This window comes from Mercenaria mercenaria, chromosome 8 (assembly GCF_021730395.1).
Source record: "Mercenaria mercenaria strain notata chromosome 8, MADL_Memer_1, whole genome shotgun sequence".
In the NCBI taxonomy this organism is placed as follows: Eukaryota; Metazoa; Mollusca; class Bivalvia; order Venerida; family Veneridae; genus Mercenaria; species Mercenaria mercenaria.
In genome coordinates this window covers 81,452,350-81,469,747 of record NC_069368.1, presented here as the reverse complement: position 1 = coordinate 81,469,747, position 17,398 = coordinate 81,452,350, and the positions used below count along the sequence as shown (strand labels likewise).

The 17,398-nt window shown below is 35.2% G+C and overlaps 1 protein-coding gene across 20 annotated transcripts in view; it reads left to right on the top strand.

Moving 5' to 3' along the window:
• The window catches only part of LOC123565984 (sodium/calcium exchanger 3-like), a 257,228-nt gene that overhangs the window by 160,394 nt on the left and 79,436 nt on the right, over positions 1-17,398 (top strand). For 14 of the 20 annotated variants that reach the window (XM_053550277.1, XM_053550272.1, XM_053550275.1 and 11 more), the window contains 2 exons: positions 6-124; positions 3,962-4,006. In XM_053550277.1, the coding sequence (XP_053406252.1) occupies positions 6-124; positions 3,962-4,006 (164 nt within the window). Of the gene's footprint in view, positions 1-5; positions 125-3,961; positions 4,007-13,939; positions 13,988-17,398 lie in introns of all 20 variants that reach the window. The other 6 variants (XM_053550284.1, XM_053550282.1, XM_053550285.1 and 3 more) reach the window with 2 other exon arrangements.

Genomic DNA, 17,398 nt, shown 5'->3' with positions numbered 1-17,398 from the left:
TTCAGCATATGCGTATACTAAACCAACGAGGAAGGGCTGGCTCCTTCACTGGTCATATACTACCAAAGGAACTACGAATGCTAGAGCAGGAAAAAGCTGAGAAACATTCCCATACAAAACTGAGGTATGCTAATTAATTTTCATTAATATTTGATAAAAAATTTCTGTTTATGGATAGTTTTATTATCAAATAACTACACTCTTCTTGTTACAATACATATTTAGAGCCCACCTGCTGAGCTCAAGAGGATGGGCCCAGATCAAAGTGTGATGAGTTTGACATGACAAGGTTTACCTTCGGGTGAGGATTTAATAAAAGACGTTGTCCATCTCCGCTTATTCATGACAGCGTGGAGAAGCAGTTTTCTAATCATAATTTTTAGCTGACTATTCGAAGAATAGCCTAGCTAGCTGAGCTATTCTACTCACCCTGGCATATGCGTCAGCGTCACACCTTGGTTCAAGTTTTGCATGCAAGTACATATAGCTATTATTTAAAGGCATATAGCTTTGAAACTTATTTTCTCTTTTTCTAGGTCAATAATTGCTAGTATTTTAAGTAATTTACTTGTCCATACTGAAAGTTTACTTACATTTTTATGAACTTATACTGTTGGCATTTTGTAAAACAAAACATACTAGCTTATGCCTTAAAAAAGTCAGTGATGAAATTCAGTTTACAGTTTTAAAGTTTCACTAGATAATTACTGCTATGTGCAAAGTTTCAGGCATTTTTGGGCTATAGTCCCCTCTAAAGAATGAACAAAAATGGTAAATGGAGATAAGAAATATATTGATTTAGCATGTAATTAAATATCTACATCTTTAAGACAGTCTTAGGGGTGGTGCTTGGGGATTGAGATGGATCTAACACAGGCACTTCATTCCGCAGTGGGGAACATAACTGGATAGTGCCAAGTTTGAAACAAATAGAGCTATAGTAATATCTCACTCACTTAGGCAGGCACTGAATGAAAAATGGCTGATTCTTTTTTGTTTCTGGATAAAGACCATGGGTATGACTATTCATTTTTAGCTTGACTTTTCGGAGAAATATTAGAGCTATTGCGCTTGTGTCGGTCTCGGCATCACCGTTGGTTAAAGTTTTTGGTAAAGTCAAGTATCTCTGTTACAATTGATTCAAAGCTATTGACTTGAAATTTAAAATAGTTATTTACTATCAAAGTCTACACCAGGAGAAACAATCCCTATTACTCTGATTTGAATTTTGTCAGGTTTATGCCCCTTTTTAAATTAATTAACTTAGAATTTTTTGGTTAATTTTAGTTTTTGATAATGTCAAATATCTCTGTTGCTATTTAAGCTTTTGACTTGAAACTAAAAATTGTTATTTACTATCAAAGGCTACACTAGAAGAAACAATCCTGATAACTCTGATTTGAATTTTGACAGAGTTATGCCCCTTTTTAACTTAGAACTTTTAGGTTAAAGTTTTATATAATGTCCAATATCTCTGTTACTGTCAAAGCTATTGACTTGAAACTTAAAATAGTTATTTACTATCAAAGTCTACACCAGAATAGACAATCCCCATATTTCTGATTATATATTTGATTGAGTTAAGCCCCTTTTACTGGCAGAGTCAAGCACTGAGAAAAGTTGAATGTGCTGTCTTACGTACAACTCTTGTCTTAGTTACTTCATTTCCCATGCAACAATTATTGTTTTAAATAAATGCAAGTTTCAGCAGCTAAAGCTTTAGCAAAAATAAATTCTCTAATCGGCCTTTCAGATTTGTAAATGTTCATAAAAATTAATGTAGTATAACCAAGGTTTGTACAGACCTTGAAAAGTGTTTGAATTTCAGACAGATCCATGAAAAGTACTTGAACAAGACTTAGTGTCGGGAGTGTTTTCTTGTGTTAGTAACTTTTACTTGAAAAGTGCTTGATTTTGTTCTCCAAAGTGCTTGTTCTTTATTTACCAAAGGTGTCAAAAAAAAAAATAAAGGCAAACAAAAAATATAACTCTGTCCTCTTTCCAAGTAAAATTATTGCATTTTTCGCATTAGCACAATTCTCTTTGGGTACGAAACTGCCTGAGAGTATTTGGGGATTTGTACTCCGATCAGCTTCTGCCTCTGTTGGATGAAATAATATGCTAGCAATGCATGAAAAAAGTGCTTGAATCTGAGTCAGTACCAATCAAAAGCATTTAAAAACATAAGGTTGGCTAATTGCAAGCATCAAAGAGCATACAGCACCAACACTGTAAGTGCTAAATTTAACCGGGTTTGACATTTGAAGGTGCCATCAATAATTTCTTGCTAATATCATCTGGTGATAGTGTATAAGATTTATAAGCCTAATACTGTAATACTTGGAAAGAGGGCGTGGCAGTATAAATAGATAGATAGATTTCTGACCAAATTTTTGAATTTCTCATTTTCTCAGACAGATAGTTTTTTTTGTTTTTTTTTTTTTCATTTTATTAATCAGTTGGAAAAGGTAAAAAATGGTCTGAAGTAAGAAGCGGGAAATTTCTGAAGCCCTGCTTATTTATCTGACATGCAGCATAGAAAATAGGAACTCCATTGAGTAAGGTATGGTATGTCACAGGAACTTGATATTCCAGTCAGAAAATAGAATAGAACCATGTATCTTCCGAAAAATTACCCCTCTCTATATATGGTAATTTTTATAGAGGGAGATCATCTTTCAGACGATACATGGTTCTATTTTATTTTCTGATTGAATATCAAGTTCCTGTATACATGGACACTTGACAAAATATCAGAAACCAGTGACGTCCATTCAGTTATATGAATAATTGTAGGCATCGATAAATTATTCCAGTCGGGTAACAGTAAATGCAGGGTTTTATTTTCTGGCCTAATGCTAGATGTTGGGGTCACTTAGATCATAAACCTGTGTAGCTCAAGCAATACATGCAGGCAGTAATTAAGATACATGTTCTGCAGACTTCAAAACTGATGATTACGGATAAAAAGGCTGTGTACACCTGTTTCATTAAGATATAAATGTTTTTGTTCTACCAGATGGTAAAGCTTTACCAAACACTCATGAATGGTATATACTTTTTCACAAACTTTATGGAACCATGCAGCTTATAAATGAAACACCTGGATTCTGTCTTAATTGTTTTAATTGGTTTGAGTTCATAACAATATTTCTGAAATAATGAAGACCCGCAGAGCTTGTTTACAAGTTACTGCCATGTCAAACAAATTAAAGTTTTTTTTCTGTTTTGTCTTGAGCACACAAGGGGTACAGATTTATTATTCTTTTACATCACACCAATTTCAGCTGTTAATTTAGTTCTTGGTGTTCCAGCAGAATACAATTACACTGATAGCTTGTAAAACCGGTAAAAAGATACTCTATAGTGCTTTGTGCTCCTGATAGAACAGTCAGACTTGTATTTAAGAGACTCTTGTTTGTTTACCCTTGCTACTAAGCAGAATTGCTGAGAATGATTATAGAAACACGTGTCTCTTTAAAACTGTTGAAAATGTTCATCTTCTGAATATTTAATGATTTTACACAAGTGCTTTTAAACTTAATCACACATTGGGAATAATTAATCTTTAAAGAGGGCAATGTTTCATTAACACAGGTTTCTGGAATGATTTAGAAACTTGTAGAATCATAAAACCACTATATACATTTTAAATAGGGGAGTGAGCTGATACAAGTTTTATTTTATGTATTAAGATTATACTGTTGTAAAAAGTAAAAGCCACATGCCCCACATTTCCTGAAATAAGTGGACAGAATTATCTAAATTAAATTTCTTTATTTTTTAAGGGCATTTCTACTAATCATTTAAACCAGAACTGAGACAGGAAGCAACATTGCCTAGCCATAAGCATAACAGTGTTACACCAAACAATGAGAAACTTTGCTTGTTTCCAGTATGTGTGCACCTGAAGTAAAGTGGAAGCTTATTTTGATTGTTTCTGTTGCTGTTTTGTTTTCAGTTTAATTGATTTGAACGAAACAAAACATAAAAAGATGTTAGACAGGTAAGATTGAGCAATTCATGAAGAAATGTGCTACAGTACTTTGTTTCATTGTACAAATTATTATAAAGTGGCAATTAATGTAGAAACTGTTTGTACTTGTCTTGCACAAATCATTATAATGGAATGTCAGAACTAAGGGTAGAGTTTCTGTAAAATCTGCCAGAGAAAATGTAATGTTCTTTAGAGAGAACAGTAACCTCTCAACATCCTGATGTATTAAGACTCTTGGGAATCCTTTTTGTCATTAGTTTACTGTCAGTTCTTTCATAATAGTATATCAGAAGAACATTTTGGATGGAAGTTTGTCTGAAAGTTTCAGAAATCTTTATAGCTTTAGCTTGCCTGCTTTTCAAAAAAGATGAAGAATTGTTTTCCATCACTTGATGAGTATAATTTACAGTGTCTGTCTTTTAGAGAATGTACATACAAAAGCAGTTAAAATTACAGCAACACAATAGATAACACTAAAAAGCACAATGTTATGTGTGTGTCTCTATTTATTATCTTGTTCATATACCTGGTGCCTCATTGTGACCTTCACCTTAAGAAAACATCAGAGAAAACTGGCTGTTTATTTATTACGCATGGAAATATAGCTAACACCAATCTGGCTGCCTTCTTTGCCTGACCTTGTTGACCTTTACATGTATTTAAACTAAGTGAGACACTGTTCTAAAGTTTTTTGTATTTATCTGGCACTGTTAATTTCACCAATATTGAGGCATTTTTGTATTGTGGTAATTGTATTGAAAAACTATTTCACTAATAAAAAAACCCAGTAAAGTCAACCAAAACCATGGTAACATAGTTGTAAGACCTTTGAACCCTTTAACACAAGTAACTGTATATACAAATTCCAATCCATTATTTTTCTTTTTTTGCTGTTAATTTTCTCATTCTTACTTTATTGTAACATTATTAATGAAAATTTTACAGTAATTAATCAACTTCTTTGTTGTTGTTTTCTTGGGAATACCTGGATATGCTGTCAATAAGCTGATGTTCATTTAGTAATTGCTTTAAAACAATATTGAAACTTCTGTTTATATTTGATTTGAGGAAACATACGAATATATTATAAGAGTCTACGAAAATTATGGAACTTGGCTTACTGCTAAACAAAATGTCAATTTTTGTATAGAAAAGTTCTTGAAAATTAGATTTCTGTTCTATATTCTGGTTAGTTTTACTAGTAAACATTTGAAACAAAGTATTGTGCACAGTTGCTTTTATCCCATATATATGTGCGGTTATGTCAAATATAAAATAATATTTCACTGTATCACATTATGCAGCAGCGATTGTGTGTAAAAAATTCAAAAGCACCCGTTTTCCTTAACAAATTCTTCAGTGCACTACTTAAAAATGTTTTTTGTTCACTTTTAAGGAAAATTGCAGAAATGATTGCAGGTATATACTGCTTTTCTTTTTACAGTCTGCCAGTCATATTAAGCTAAATAGTGAGACGATTTAAGGAAGAGACTGTCATTATAACTATTTGGTATAGCCTCTGGTACTTTTAATATAGGACTTAATATCTAAAAGTTGATATTTTGAGGGAATAAAACTCATTTTTTGGTACAATTTGGTTTTCTTCCATTATACTTTTAAGGTCAAGTTTTAACCCTTAGCCTGCTGGCAGCAAGTGATTCTGCATTTGCAACCAGTGCAGAACAAAATCATTCTGCACATCCATGCAGTCTGATCATGGTCTGCACTGTTCGCAAATCAGTCATTATCTTTTTGGTAAGCACCCCTTTTTACAGTTAATGGTACTGTCCAAAGTGAAAGATGGACAAGTTCTTTATAGATAGCAGGGTAAGAGTTAAAGAAATAAATTCCTCTTTTTCATTAAGATGTTACCCTTGTTTAACTGATACATATATTTATGATATTAGTTCAATTATATGTACAGAGTGTGGAGGATAATGAAAAAATGACACTGAAATTTATTTTATGTAACACTGCTCAATGCTTGCATGAAGGTGAAGGTCACAATGTGATTTGTGGAAGAACAGAAAGTATTCATTGTTTTTAGCTCACCTGAGCAATGCTCAGGTGAGTTTTTCTGATCGCTCGATGTCCGGCGTCTGTCGTCTGTCTGTCAACATTTAGCTTGTGTATGCGATAGAGGCTGTATTTTTCAGTTAATCTTCATGAATGTTGGTCAGAATGATAACCTTGATGAAATCTAGGCCAGTTCGAAAATGGGTCATCTCGGGTCAAAAACTAGGTCACTAGGTCAAATCAAAGAAAAACCTTGTGTATGCGATAGAGGCTGTATTTTTCAATTAATCTTTATGAATATTGGTCAGAATGATAACCTTGATGAAGTCTAGGCCGAGTTCGAAAATGGGTCATCTGAGGTCAAAAACTAGGTCACTAGGTCAAATCAAAGAAAAACCTTGTGTATGCGATAGAGGCTGTATTTTTCAATTGATCTTCAAGAATATTGGTCAGAATGATTGCCTTGATGAAATCTAGGCCGAGTTCGAAAATGGGTCATCTCGGGTCAAAAACTAGGTCACTAGGTCAAATCAAAGAAAAACCTTGTGTATGCGATAGAGGCTGTATTTTTCAATTGATCTTCATGAATATTGGTCAGAATGATTGCCTTGATGAAATCTAGGCCGAGTTCGAAAATGGGTCATCTCGGGTCAAAAACTAGGTCACTAGGTCAAATCAAAGAAAAACCTTGTGTATGCGATAGAGGCTGTATTTTTCAATTGATCTTCATGAATATTGATCAGAATGATTGCCTTGATGAAATCTAGGCCGAGTTCGAAAATGGGTCATCTCGGGTCAAAAACTAGGTCACTAGGTCAAATCAAAGAAAAACCTTGTGTATGCAATAGAGGCTGTATTTTTCAATTATTCTTCATGAATATTGGTCAGAATGATAACCTTGATGAAATCTAGGCCGAGTTTGCAAATGGGTCATCTGGGGTCAAAAACTAGGTCACTAGGTCAAATCAAAGAAAAACCTTGTGTATGCGATAGAGGCTGTATTTTTCAACTGATCTTCATGAAATTTAGCCAGAATGATTACCTTGATAAAATCTAGGCCGAGTTCGAAAATGGGTCATCTGGGGTCAAAAACTAGGTCACTAAGTCAAATCGAAGAAAAACATTGTGTATGCAATAGAAGATGTATTTTTCAATTGATCTTCATGAAATTTAGTCAGAGTGATTGCCTTGATGAAATCTAGGTCGAGTTTGAATATGGGTTATCTGAGGTCAAAAACTAGGTCACTAGGTCAAATTAAAAAAAAATCTTGTGTATGCGATAGAGACTGTTTTTTTTTCAATTGATTTTTATGAAATTTGGTCAGGATGATTGTCTTAATGAAATGTAGGTCGAATTTGAATATGGGTCATCTGAGGTCAAAAACTAGGTCACTTGGTCAAATCAAAGAAAAAACTTGTGTATGTGATAGAGGCTGTATTTTTCAATTGATCTTCATGAATTTTGGTCAGAATGATTGCCTTGATAAAATCTAGGTCGAATTTGAACATGGGTCATCTAGGGTCAAAAACTAGGTCATATCTAAGAAAATGCTTGTTTTATCATAAGAGACCAATTTTTTGGTCCAATCTTAATGAAAATTGGTCAGATTATTTGTTTCCATGAAATCACTAGGTCAAACATGTTTTACACTGTTATGGTGTGTTTCTTAGGTGAGCGACCTAGGGCCATCTTGGCCCTCTTGTTTATAGATCAATATATTGTTGACAAACCACAAAAACATTTAGCCCTGTTGCTTATTCAAGAGGACTAAGCTGAAATTTGAAACACTCATATAAAATTGCAAAATGTTATAGATATGCAGCTAGACATTATATATTGTGTAAGTAATTTTAACATAGTTACAAACTTGCCATGAAACATTCCATTTTAAGAAATTAAGTAGGAGTGTTTGTTTGGTAGAACCTTGCACACTTTTGCATTGTTGTCCGTAATCATGTCCAGTTTTATGTCTGCCTTAAATTGTAAGAGAAGTTTCATTTTTATAAAGTAAAAAGTAATTTGATTCACATCGTTTTTTTATCAATCACGATTCATCTGTTGAGGCAGAAGGGGTAGGAAGATACTTTCTGAAAGCTGGGTCTCCCACATTTATAAACCATTTTAACAGCAGTGTTAGATAAAAGCTTTAAATGTACTCAATTTCAAAAAGAAAATACGAATATTCATTATTTGCAAATACAGTTGAACAACCACCTGTATTAAACAGCTACTTGCCTTAAAAGCAGCCAGTCAGCTAACTTCTCGAATTGACTTTAAGTTCTAATTTCAACTTGTCTTAAGCAGTGAACTGCCTTATGTATCAAGATTGTGTTGCTGTTTAATAGAGGTTGGACTGTATCATGAGTACATGAATAAAACAGCATTACTGTGAAATCATTAATATTCACGGGCAACTACTTTTCATGGATTTTTTTTGTAGTGTTAATCTAACAAGAGCTGTCGGAGGACAGCAACGCTCGACTATTTAACAGCCTTGTCGCTTGAATGAATAAGAAAGTCGAAAAAGGGGCATAATTTAGTAAAAAAGTAAAATAGGGTTATGGAACCTGCATAGTGCTTATCAGCTCATGACAGTGGACAAGTGTATGAAGTTTCAATCCATTCCCATTAGTGGGTACTGAGATACCAGCTTACATATAAGAATTTAACCCAAAAACTCCTAAGTTCAAAAAGGGGCATAATTTTGTAAAATGCAAAGTTGAGTTATTGACCCTTTGCACTGCTTGTCATATCATGACAGTGAACTAGTGTGTGAAGTTTCAATCCTTTCCCGTTAGTGGATACTGAGATACCAGCTTACATACAAAAACTTAACCAAAATTTCTATGCTGAAAAAGGGACATAATTTTGTAAAAAAGCAAAATAAAGTTATGGGACCTGCTTTGTGCATGTCAGATCATGACAGTGAACAAGTGTGTGAAGTTTCAATCCATTCCCATTAGTGAGTACTGAGATACCAGCTTACATACAAAACCTTAACCAAAAAATTCTAAGTCGAAAAAGGGGCATAATTTTGTAAAAAAGCAAAATAGAGTTATGGAACCTGTGCAATGTAAGTCAGTTTATCACAGTAAATAAGTGTGTGAAGTTTCAATCCATTCCCACAAGTGGTTACTGAGATACCAGCTTACATACAAAACCTTAACCAAAAATTTTTAAGTCAAAAAAGGGGCATAATTTTGTAAAAAAGCAAAACAGAGTTATGGAACCTGTGCAATGTAAGTCAGTTTATCACAGTGAATAAGTGTGTGAAGTTTCAATCCATTCCCACAAGTGGTTGCTGAGATACCAGCTTACATACAAAAACTTAACCAAATCGGGACGCGGACGTCGACGCATGGGCGAGTCCAATAGCTCTTCTATTCTATGAATAGTCGAGCTAAAAAATTAAATTACATTTCCATTTGTTTTATTGGCTCACCTACCACTTAGTGACAGGGTGAGCTTTTGTGATCGTCCGGCGTCCGGCCACAATTTCTTGTCTGCACGATAGTGGTTTCATTTATGATTTTATTTTAACCAAGCTTGCACACAACTTGTATCACCATAAGCTTGAACTGGTCAGATCCCATTATGGGTTCCAGAGTTATGGTCCCTGAAAGGGTCAAAATTAGCTTTTTTGACCTTGTCTGCACAACAGCAGCTTTATTTATGATTTGATATTTACCAAACTTGCACACAACTTGTATCACCATAAGATCTTGGTTCTTTTTTTGAACTGGCTAGATCCCAATATGGGTTCCAGAGTTATGGCCCCTGAAAGGGCCAGAATTAGCTATTTTGACCTTGTCTGCACAATAGCAGCTTCATTTATGATTTGAATTTAATCAAACTTGAACAAAACTTCTGTCGCCATAAGATCTCGGTTCCTTTCTTGAACCGGCCAGATCCCATAATGGGTTTCTGAGTTATGGCCCCTGAAAGGGCCAAAATTAGCTATTTTTACCTTGTCTGCACAATAGCAGCTTCATTTATGATTTGATTTTAACCAAACTTGCACACAACTTGTATCACCGCAAGATCTTCATACTTTTTTTGAACTGGCCAGATTCCTTTATAGGTTCCAGAGTTATGACCCCTGATAGGGCCAGAATTAGCTATTTTGACCTTGTCTGCACAATAGCAGCTTCATTTATGATTTGAATTTAATCAAACTTGCACAAAACTTGTGTCACCATTAGATCTTGGTTCCTTTCTTGAACCGGCCAGATCCCATAATAGGTTCCAGAGTTATGGCCCCTGAAAAGGCCAGAATTAGCTATTTTGACCTTGTCTGCCCAATAGCAGCTTCATTTATGATTTGATTTTAACCATACTTGCACACAACTTGTATCACCATAAGATCTCGATTCCTTTTTATACGCCCTAAGGGACGTATTACGTTATCGCCTCAGTGTCCGTCTGTCTGTTGGTTATCAATTTCCCTTCCACTCTGTAACTCTTGAACCCCTTGAAGGATTTTAAAGAATGTCAAATTCAAAAAAAAGTGTTCACCTCAGCGAAACGATGTGCAGAGCGCATGTTTCGGATGGCTCACTTCAAGGTCAAGGTCACGCTTAGGGGTCAAAGGTCGTATGACTTTGTTTTGTGTGTATATTGCTCTGCATTTGTGTTGCATTGCAGTGCTCTTGTTTTTATTTGGCAGATCCTTCTTTTGTTCTCTTACAATAATTTGTTATGTCTCCCCCAGGAGACATATTGCTTTTGCCCTGTCCGTCCATCCGTCTGTCCGTACGTCACACTTCATTTCCGAGCAATAACTGGAGAACCATTTGACCTAGAACCTTCAAACTTCATAGGGTTGTAGGGCTGCTGGAGTAGACGACCCCTATTGTTTTTGGGGTCACTCCGTCAAAGGTCAAGGTCACAGGGGCCTGAACATTGAAAACCATTTCCGATCAATAACTAGAGAACCACTTGACCCAGAATGTTGAAACTTCATAGGATGATTGGTCATGAAGAGTAGATGACCCCTATTGATTTTGGGGTCACTCCGTCAAAGGTCAAGGTCACAGGGGCCTGAACATTGAAAACCATTTCCGATCAATAACTAGAGAACCACTTGACCCAGAATGTTGAAACTTCATAGGATGATTGATCATGAAGAGTAGATGACCCCTATTGATTTTGGGGTCACTCCGTCAAAGGTCAAGGTCACAGGGGCCTGAACATTGAAAACCATTTCTGATCAATAACTAGAGAACCACTTGACCCAGAATGTTGAAACTTCATAGGATGATTGTACATGCAAAGTAGACGACCCCTATCGATTTTGGGGTCACTTCATTAAAGGTCAAGGTCACAGGGGCCTGAACATAGAAAACCATTTCCGGTCAGTAACTTGAGAACCACTTGACCCAGAATGTTGAAACTTAATAGGATGATTGACCATAAAGAGTAGATGACCCCTAACGATTTTGGGGGTCACTCTGTGAAAGGTCAAGGTCACAGGGGCCTGCACATTGAAAACCATTTCCGGTCAGTAACTTGAGAACCACTTGACCCAGAATGATGAAACTTCGTAGGATGATTGGTCATGCAGAGTAGATGAACCCTAATGATTTTAGGGTCACTCTGTTAAAGGTCAAGGCCACAGGGGCCTGAACATGGAAAACCATTTCCAATCAATAACTTGAGAACCTCTTGACCCAGAATGTTGAAACTTCATAGGATGATTGTTCATGCAGAGTAAATGACCCTTATTGTTTTTGGGGTCACTCTGTTAAAGGTCAAGGTCACAGGGGCCTGAACATTGATAACCAGTTCCGATCAATAACTTGAGAACCACTTGACCCAGAATGTTGAAACTTCATAGGATGATTGAACATGCAGAGTAGATGACCCCTATTGATTTTGGGGTCAGTCTATTAAAGGTCAAGGTTACAGTGGCCTGTTCATGTAAAATCATTTTTTTGAAATAACTTGAGAACCACTTGACCTACAATGTTGAAACTTAATAGGATGATTGGACATGCAGAGTACATGACCCCTATTTATTTTGAGGTCACTTGATCAAAGGTCAGGGTCACAGGAGCCTGAAATTTAGCGGGATGACTGGACATGCCAAGTAGATGATCCCTATTGCAGCCAACCATCAGTGTTTCTTTCACTTTCGCTCCTGACCCCTATTGACTTCTTGCCTATAGAACTTTGCATTGGGGGAGACATGCGCTTTTTTACAAAAGCATTTTCTAGTTTTAATTACTTCCCTTTTATGTAACTATACTGGTTCAGTGCCTAAATCCGGACAGTGCTTAATAATTCGGACACTGTTTAAAAACGCTTTACGATCATGATTTTTACTGAAATGAACAGGATCGACGCAAACGAAAGCGTTGATGACCAGCTGTCAACAACAGTGTACGAATGTAAGCTTTTCCAGAGAAAACTACCTTCAAATACCCGCATCGCATAAAGTAAACATTGTGTGTTTTGGGGTATGACGTCATACAGCGCGCGCCAGTTCTTTGAGGTGCGACGAGGTACTGATTAAATAAGAAAAATATTCTGCCTATTGCAGACGACTCTTTTTGTTTGCTGATCGAAACTGATGTAAAAACATGTTTTAGAATTCTGTACTACCCTCAGTATTTATTTAAAAGATTTAGCCAATTTCTGTTATATATCAATTAATTCAATAGAAAAAAATGCCAGCATTTTGCAGACAAGGGAAGCAATTCATTAGATAAAATCAGCGCAGTGTCATTATAATGATCCCCGTAGTTGTGTCAAACTGTATAACGACAGCGACAGAATCTGCATGTAAGAAAGAATAATTTTAAACATTAATTTTTGCTCAGATAAATTTTATTATATTATTGTTATATTTGGCAATTATATAAAGTTAGAAACTAGTCTATATGATCACGTGATGAACAGGTCATAAAATTTTATTCGGACGGAGATGTTTGTATGTATTTACAGGACTGTATTTGACTGCTTTATTTTAAACAAAGTCGTGTTTATTGTTATTTTTAGGTGCACATATTCTTTGCATTTTACATCCAAATAGTGTCCGAATATTTAAGCACTCTGAAGGTCAATTTTGACAGCTTTTACTGGCCCAATTCGGATGACATTTTTATGATGAAATCAGCAATATACGATTTTGTTGTTTTGCAAAGAGATTTATAAAGAACCTAAAATTATACAGTTAAAATGTTATGCACGTGTAGTTTCATAATGCAAAGTTACTGTCAAAAACCCACCAAAAGTGTCCGGATTTAGGCACTGGACCAGTAAATAGCTTATTTAGTAACTTTTTTATTATTGACCATAGGGAAAAGCGGAGACCACTTTTCTGTGGTACAAAATGGCCCTCTTGTATTCTTATTCTTATCCCCTTGAACAAAAGCACAATGTTTTTTACCAATGAAATGAAATGGTTTTACAGTACCCAAGAGTTGATAAATAAATTGTAGAAATCACTTATCATTTCCTAGAACATGTGTCATTACTTTTGTCTAAAATAAAAGCATCCCTATAAAATTGATGGTGTCACTATCAAACATGGTTTAGGTTTGAGGAAATTGCAGTTGTCATAGTGGTTAATGAGCTGTAAACCTGGAGCAGGAAATGCAGTTTATTTATACAGAAATTTACTGTAATGTGTATTTGCATGCATTCAAGTCCAGTGTTTGAATAAACAAAACTGTGAAGAATAAATTTATTCAAAGGAATAACAGGGAATTTCCTAAAATTCTTCTAGCTAAATATCTATGTGATATCTTGTTGTAAATGGGTGTGTGAGCACATTCATGTATGCACCTTTGTTGTAATAAATTGTTTTAATATATTTGATGTAACTTTACCAAACTTAATTAAGCATGGCATTAACTTAAAATTGTCAGTTTCACATGTAACTGAATCAGAATGGCAGATTTATTTCAAAACTATTACTTCAGTCATAGTTCCAGCAGCTCTCAGGGCGGTAGAGAAGGTCTTTTACACAGGTGAGTTCCTTCAGCGCTTTCTGCCATAAATTTAGGAAGATACTCCGTGTAAATGGTAACTCTTGTCACTTGTTGAAGTCTGTAAACTATGCAAGAAGATTATGTGAAAAGTTGAAAAACCTTTATAAATGAATTGTGCTTAATTTAAAAAAAAACAACAATGCTCAGCAAACAAGAGTTTTCATTGATATACAAGTGCATTGAAGTTTCAACAAGAGTCACCAAACTGTATAGTTCTTCCTGCATGTCAACAACCTATGGTGCTGAAAGGAGCATGTTTGAGCAAGCTGTTGTATGTTCTAGAGTAAGCAAAGCATCTTGAAGTCTTTTCCACATTCATCCTCTCACTGAATATCGTAGTAACTGACCACGCAGATGACTTTATAGACAGCATCTCTGGCATTTAGCAAAAGTATCAATATTTCAAAATATTTTTCTAGCATTATATTTGATTTATAAATGTCTTCACTGAATGCCCGGATAAATCCAATGATTGACCAGAAACAATTTTAAAGTATAAATCTTTTAAGCATTCATATAACAAGTCAGAAGCATTGTTTGCAAAGAAATCATTAAGAAATCATTGCCAGTATGGTTAGGAAGCATTTTTTGAAAACCTGCATAATAAGAAAGGTTTCAGTTTAAGTGTCTATTTAAATTTGAGATGGGAGAAAATTTCGAAAACACTTTACCAGCATCTACATAATCCTTAAGAAAGGATTCAGTTTTTGTAAAGGGCTTTACCTGTGAAAAGTAATGTTTGCAAAATTCTTTGCTAGTGTTTGTATAAATTGTAGGGCAGGAAGCAAACTTTTCAAGAGCTGTAATTATAATTTATATATTTCAGAAAGAAATTTGTGTAGATATCTTTGTCAGTATATAAATTTAATTAAGGAAGCAATTATTGACTTTTATGGTACATTGTTTGGAAATTAAAGTGTTTGCCTGCAGATTCTATATTCTGTATTGAGACAAGGAGCATTTTTTGCAAAAGTCTTTGCCAATGTTAAAAGGACTAAGTCTATCATGAGACCATTAAACATCTTTTGATGTAAAAGAAAAAACACATTTGAAACAATGTTTAAATTCAAAACACTTTAAACACTTGACTTTTGATTATGTCATGTATGGACAGTTGAATCTGAAAAAGCTGTAGACTTAGCTATGCTCACATGTTATATAAGAGTTATATAGAGAAATACAGTCATAGGCAATAAGTAAAAGCTCATCCACTTAGCTCATAAGGAAGAATGTAGATCTTTGGATCTCAGGGTGTGAGTTTGATCCCTGGGCAGTGGGAATGTTCTCTATGCTGGATTGATGATAGATATATTGTGTCTGAAATCATTGCCCTCCACCATTGATTCAAGTGGGGAAGTTGGCAGCCACTTGCAGAGAACAGGTTTGTACTGGTGCAGAATCCAGGAACACTGGTTAGGTTAACTGCCCACCATTTCATAACTGACATGCTGTTGAAAAAAATGCAACAAACCCACACAAAAAAAACGTACAAACAGTAAGCATACATCTATCTACAAGACTACCATCAAGTTTATTTCTTGCATTTTTATATTGTACCTTAATCATTATCTTTGATTCATTTACAAAACAGCTCAAAACAAAGAGGTTGAATTACATAGTGCCCTAATAAGTTGGAGACAGGAATCGTTGTTGTTTATTGTTATTGTAATATTAATTAAGGCATTTTTGCCCTCTAGGTTAGGTTCATAGATCTTATTTCGTTTATGCATGTACAAACCACAGGCACCAGTATCGGACCTGGGACAAAACTATGTTTGTTTTCATCCAAAATGAGTTCAAAATGAAAAATATGTAGTGAAATATGAGCCCCCATCAAAATATACATGTCTACTGAAGGCCAGAATCTCGAGAATCGAGCCTGCGAGCAATGGGTTCACTTCCCGGGCCGTTGTGAAATAAAAAACTCTAGACAATAAAACAAACTACCTATCACCATTTCACGTGTACATTTAGCTACAAAATGAGACCGACCCCAAGTCTCTAGCCCTTCCCATTCATGAAATATCTATCAGAAAACGAGTGCCTTTCTGCTGCAAGTTCCAGGTACACAGAAATGTGGCACAACAAAACGGTACGAAATCACGGACTAAAATATGTTTGTCGGCCGAGCAAGGGTCAAATTCAATAAAAAATACTAAATAGTATAAATAAATACATAAACTAGGGCCACTCACAATCGTCAGTAGCATCTCAAACACGCGATATTGGCGTTTCAAATTTTTCCAAGGTCTTTCAGTTGAATGCTACGCCATTGAACAGAATTCATAAGGTATTTTTAAACGCAATTTCTGATTGGCCAATAGTGACACACCTCCGACAGAAGCGCATCATTTCGCACAAAATTACTCTGATATTATCGTATCGGTTTCAGTGGCGGATAATACAATTGAAAGACCGACGGAAAAATAAAAAAGTAAATATCGCATGTAGCAGATGCTACTGACGGTGGTGAGTGGCCATAGTTTGCACATTTAGTAATACTTGTTATTAATGTCAAATGAATTTGACTCTTGCTAGGCTGACAAACAATCTTTTAGTCCGTGATTTCGTACCATTTTGTTGTGCCACATTTCTATCTACCTGGAACTTGCAGCAGAAAGGCACTCGTTTTCTGATAGATATTTCATGAACGGGAAGGGCTTGATACTTGGAGTTGGTCTCATTTTGTAGCTAAATGTACATGTGAAATGCTGATAGGTAGTGTGTTTAATTGTCTAGAGAATTTATTTCACAACGGCCCGGGAAGTGAACCCATTGCTCGCAGGCTCGATTCTCGAGATTCCGGCCTTCAGTAGACATATGTATATTTTGATGGGGGCTCATATTTCACTACATATTTTTCATTTTGAACTCATTTAGGATGAAAACAAACATATTTTTGTCCCAGGTCCGATACTGGTGCCTGTGGTACAAACCAACTATTGCTGTTTGTTCAACTAGGCATGAATCATATTTTACTTGTGGTTTTGTAATTAAATGCCTTTGTGTTTGAAACCCATAGTTACATTTTGTAATCAGTGTTTAAGTCCAAGATATTGTAGCTGCCTCCCACGGTCATTGTTTGTGCCACTTGTTGCATGTGTAAATTGAGTCAAAATAGTTTGTGTATCTTTTTCATTCATTATATACATAAAAGATTTGAATTAAATAACCAATTGATGAAATTCTATATCTATTAAATGGTTAAGTATGATAATTTACAGGGTATTAAATTTTGAGTAGTTGCAATTAGAAAAAATGCCTACAGCATATTCTGTAGTGTCTGATTATTACTTGTGGACCTTTAATGTTTTATAAACTAAAGTTTTGCTCGATTCAAAACCATTGACATTTTTGATTAAGAGTAAGATGACCTACTGGTACACTCAG